Genomic DNA, 5,354 nt, shown 5'->3' on the forward strand with positions numbered 1-5,354 from the left:
ACAGTTTTCTTGGAATACTCTTTTCCATCCCTTTACTCTAAGGTAGTGTCTGTCTTTGATGCTGAGGTGAATTTCCTGTGTGCACAAAATGCTGGGTCCTGTTTACTTTCCATTCTGTTTGTCTATGTCTTTCTATTGGAAATTTGAGCCCCCAGTTGATGTTAAGAGATATGAAAGAATAGTGATTGTTGCTTCTTGTTATTTTTTTATGTTATTTTTGTTTTTGTGTGGCTATCTTCTTTAGGGGTTGTTGAAAAAAGATTCCGTTCTTGCTTGTTCTAGGGTGTAGTTTCCCTCCTTGTGTTGGCCTTTTCCATCTATTATATTTTGTAGGGCTGGATTTGTCGAAAGACATTGTGAAAAATTGTTTTTGTCATGGAATATCTTGGTTTTTTCATCTATAGTAATTAAGAATTTTGCTGGATATAGTAGCCTAGTTTGGCATTTGTGTTCTCTAATCGTCTGTATGACATCTGTGCAGGATCTTCTAGGTTTCATAGTCTCTGGTGAGAAGTCTGGTGTAATTCTGATAGCTTTGCCTTTATAGATTACTGGACATTTTTCCCTTACAGATTTGAATATTCTTTCTCTGTTTTGTGCATTTGATGTTTTGACTCTTATGTGATGGGAGGAATTTTTTTTTTTCCTGTTCGAATCTACTTGGATTTCTGTAGTCTTCTTGTATGTTTATGTGCATCACTTTCCTTTGTTAGGGAAGCTTTCTTCTATAATTTTGATGAAGGTAATTTTTACCTTCAAGTTGGGAATCTTCACTGTCTTGTATAGCTATTACCTTTAGGTTTGGTCTTCTCATTGTATCCTGGATTCCCTGGATGCTTTCTGCCATGAGCTTTTTGCATTTTCTTTTCTTTTCTTTTTTTTTTTTTTTTTTACTGTTTTGTCAATGTTTTCTATGGAATCTTCTGTACCTTAAATTCTGTCTTCTATCTCTTGTATTCTGTTGGTGATGCTTGCATCTATGACTCTTGATTTCTTTTTTTAAGCTTCCTACCTCAAGCGTTGTCTCCCTTTGTGATTACTTTTTTGTTTCCTTTTCCCTTTTTAGATCCTGGAGGATTTGTTCAATTCCTTCACCTGTTTGATTGTGCTTTCCTGTAATTCTTTAAGAAATTTCTGTGTTTCCTCTTTAAGGGCTTCTACCAGTTTATCTCTGTTCTCCTGTATTACTGCATCCTTCTTGTCATTAATCCAATTCTCATGCTAACTTCATCTGAAACTTTCTTGCTCTTTCTTTGGAACTTTTGTTGCCATGGTAATAGCCTAGGTCCAGCACCATGACTCTCTTGTTAAATAAGGGAGTTATTTATGTCTTTCTTAAAGTCCTTCATCATCATCATCATCATCATCGGTGACTTTAAATCAGAGTCATGCTTTTTTTGTGTGTTGGAGTATCCAGGGCTCACCATATTGAGAGAACTAGGTTCTGATGATGCCAAGTAGCCTTGGTTCCCATTGCTTATGTTTTTGTCCTTGCCTCTTGCCATGTGGTTATCTCTGGTGTTAGCTGGTCTTGCTATCTCTGACTGTGGCTTGTGCCTCCTGCAAGTCTGTGTGTCAGTACTCCTGATAGACCAGTTCTTTCTGGGAGGAATTTGGGTATGGAGAGCTGTGGCACAGGGTCAGCTCCGGGATGCAGTTGGAAACTGGAAGTATCCTGTTCAAGTCTGCTCCTCTGTTCCTGTGCCCTGAGGGTTCCAGGCATGTCCCTTTAAGCAGAAGTGGTGGTCTGACCTGTGTTCACAGGCTTGTCTGCACTCCTGGGAGACAAGATCTCTTGGTGGTGTTTGGGTAATGAGCACTGTGACACAGGATCATCTCCTGGCTCCTTTGCTTCACATTCAGGTACAGAATAATCAAAGACAAGAGAGTCATGGTGCTGGACCTAGGCTATTACCATGGCAACAAAAGTTCCAAAGAAAGAGCAAGAAAGTTTCAGATGAAGTTAGTATGAGAATTGGATTAATGACAAGAAGGATGCAGACATGGTACTTTCTGATTAATGCTATTACTTGGGAGAGGTAGAAATACTAAGTCAGTGGAGAGCTTTTGAAGATGTTGTTGGACCACTGAGGCATCCAAAGTCAGTAAGCTGAGAGGAGAGTGGACAGTGGTCAAGTGCAGCAGGGCAGTGCTCAATCCAAAGCCACCTCTGAGGTCCAGGTAGAGGCTCTTCATCACGGCTCTGCTTTGCTTCTTGACATCTCCACCATGTTTTCAGGTGTCTCAGGAGTGTCCTGCAATGCACTCTGGAGAACCATTTTGAGGGTCTTGTGCTTCAACCGATGCCTGAAGGAGCCCACAAAGAAGTAAATGATGGGGTTGGCACAGCTGTTAACAGAAGTTAGGACAAGTGATGTCTGAAAAAGTATATAATCTAGTACACTGAAATCACGGTTAATCCAGGGCACCAGAAACCAGAAGAAGCCCAGGGGCAACCCACAGAGAAGAAAAACCAAAACGGTCAGCATGATGGTCACGAATAATCTGGTAAATTTCGTCTTCCCAGCACCACAGAACAACCTGGCCAGCAGAGCCAGGGTGGACAGACAGAGGACTATAAACAAAAACATCGGGTATGTTCTGATAAAGAAGTTCGTTGCCAGACACACAGAGTCAATTACATATTTGGGACCAAAGAAATGACAGAAATATCCATTCAGAATGCAGATCAACAGGGGCAGGAACCAGATCACAGCACACAGGACAGTTGATGTGTGTTCTGGGCGGCGGCACCGATACCAGATGGGGCACAGGACAGACAGGCAGCGCTCAGTGCTGATGGCACTGAGCATGCTCAGGCCTGTGATGTAGAGAACTGTCATGATGATGTCAAAGCAATGGTTCAAAATATTGTTGGGTAGGTGAACCTTGAGAAGAAGCATTGTGGAATTTATGATGTGACAGAGAAGGAAGAGGAAGTCAGCCAGGGCCAAGTTTAGGATGTAGACTAAGAAGGCATTCCTGTGCAAGTGGAAGCCCAGGAGCCAAAACAAAATGACATTTCCTGTCAGCCCGACCAGTCCGAAGATGATGATCATCAAGTTTGGGATCAGGGTCTCGATGTCAATACTTCCAGGGATGGTTTCGTTCATTGGATTTGTTGTTGTGGGTGCCATTGCCGAGGCTGAGGTGTTTAGGGCCAGAAACCCTGCACTGGTGTTGCTGGGAACACAAAGAAGAAATGAGGCCTTCACTATGAACACAACTTTTAATTTCTTTTTTTTGTTGTTGTTGTTTTTGTGAGTTTTTTGTTGTTTGTTCAAAATGTTTTGTATTGGATATTTTCTATATTTAAATTTAAAATGTTATCCCCTTTCCTGCTTCCCCCCTTCCTGGAAACCCCCATCTCATCCTCCCTCCCCCTGCTTCTGTGAGGGTGTTGCTCAACCCACACACCCACTTCCACCTCTCTGCCCTCGATTCCCTTACACTGGGGCATCAATAGAACCTTCATAGGTTCAAGGACCTCTTCCATCAATGCATGATATGGCCATCCTCTGCAACATATGCATCTGGAGCCATGTGTACTCTTTTGTTGATGGCTTAGTCCCTAGGAGTTCAGGGGGTTGGTGGGGAGAGTGTCTTGTTGGTTCATGTTGTTGTTTTTCTTATGGGGATGCAAACCCCTTCAACTCCCTCAGTCCTTTCTCTGACTCCTCTATTAGGAACCCTGTGCTCAGTCTAATGGTTGGTTGCTAACTTGGGCCTCTGTATTTGTAAGTGTCTGGCATGGCCTCTTAGGAAACAGCTATGTCAGCATTCACTCCTTGGCATCCATAAGAGTGTCTGGGTTTGGTAACTGTATATGGGATGAATCCCCAGGTGGAACATTCTCTGGGTGACTTTTCCTTTAGTGCCTGTTCTACACTTTATCTCCATATTTGCTCTTGTGAGTATTTTGTTCTCCTTCTAAGAAGGACCGAAACGCCCATACTTTGGTCTTCCTTCTTATTGAGGTTCATGTGGTCTGTGAATTTTATCCTGATTATTTGCAGCTTTTGGGCTAGTATCCACTTATCAGTGAGTACATACCAAGCCTGTTCTTTTCTCACTCAGGATCATATTTTCTACTTCTAATCATTTGGCTAAGAATTTCGTGAATTCCTCATTTTTAATAGCTGAGTACCACTCCATTGGAGTTTTGTTGGATTTATGCAGACCCCACAACATACTCACTGTATAAGGTGTTGAGTTTTATTATGAGGTTTTCAGATGTTTATAATGCACTTTTTATGATCATTAATTAATTGTCAGGTCGTGCTTGCCTGCTAGGAACAATTATTTTTGTGTTTTAGGGGAGTTGATAGAGGCTGGCAGAGGACAGGCAAATTATTAATAACCCCAAAGCCCAGGAACCCACCCTTCTCCTTTGAGCAGTCCCTTAGTGTCATCACCTCAGTGTTTTGATTATGTGTGGATGGGAGAAAAGCCAGAGAAGAAATATCTAAAGCCAAAAAATACCCAACTTTGACATGACAGTCAATACTGTAGATTAAGAAACCACCCAGCTAAAAGAAAGTACAGAAAGAGTGATGAGAAGTTGTTGGCAACATGGAAGGGAATAGCATTGGTCTAGGAAGAAAAATCAGAGTCTGGAACATTTCTTTCTTACTTCAGGATTTCATAGAGGACCTCCAGGCCAAAGGAGGATGCAGACAGGCACTCAGAAATAAATGCAGAGCCTCCTTCTTGTGATCTTGTAAGAGACACTAGCCACTATGGTCCAAACGGAATAGAAAAGGAAGAAAGTGGGAACCAAGCAAATCTTTTACTTCCCATTATGGGCTTAGCATTGTTCAAAGCTAATTTCAGGGCATGATGTATTTGTCTGTTATATTGAACCACTAACTTCAAAAGGAACAAATTATATTTAGATTGTTGACTTGCATACTTGGGTTTGTAGAATCCTTGCTTAACATGGACAAAAAACCTGAACTTAACCAGTCAGAGGAGTAATTTTCTGGTCATGCTGTGGGAGCCAGTTTTAAACTCATCTCTTATCTCTTGCTGTGCTGCTCAAGGCTCTGTTTCCTCACATTGCTACTAGACCAGACTATGATGCCCTTCACCTCTACACACTATCCTCATGATGCCTGCATCACTACACACTTATCCCTTGGTGCTAATCATCATGACATACTCCCATTGTGATGTTCTACAACACTTCACACACCAACATGGAACTCTATCCCTCTACACAAACCCACCATGATGCCCTTTATCAGTACACACTCCAAACATGATGCTATAAATAACTACAGAAGACTAAGATGATGATATAAATAACTACACACTCCCACCATGATGCTCTACAACATTATAGATACCAACAC

General features: G+C 41.7%; 1 protein-coding gene across 1 annotated transcript; it reads right to left on the minus strand.

Moving 5' to 3' along the window:
* Window positions 1-2,079: 2,079 nt before the first annotated feature.
* Mrgpra4 (MAS-related GPR, member A4) lies at window positions 2,080-3,582 on the minus strand. The gene has a single exon (NM_153524.2). It carries the CDS (start codon window positions 3,135-3,137, stop codon window positions 2,196-2,198), a length of 942 nt encoding a protein of 313 aa, NP_705744.2. The 5' UTR covers window positions 3,138-3,582; the 3' UTR covers window positions 2,080-2,195.
* Between the last annotated feature and the right edge of the window lie 1,772 nt (window positions 3,583-5,354).

The sequence above is a fragment of the Mus musculus genome, chromosome 7, assembly GCF_000001635.26.
Source record: "Mus musculus strain C57BL/6J chromosome 7, GRCm38.p6 C57BL/6J".
Taxonomy (NCBI): Eukaryota; Metazoa; Chordata; class Mammalia; order Rodentia; family Muridae; genus Mus; species Mus musculus.

Bases quoted from the DNA above. Each gene is read 5' to 3' on its own strand.
- Mrgpra4 (NM_153524.2), bottom strand. From the start codon at position 3,137: ATGGCACCCACAACAACAAATCCAATGAACGAAACCATCCCTGGAAGT.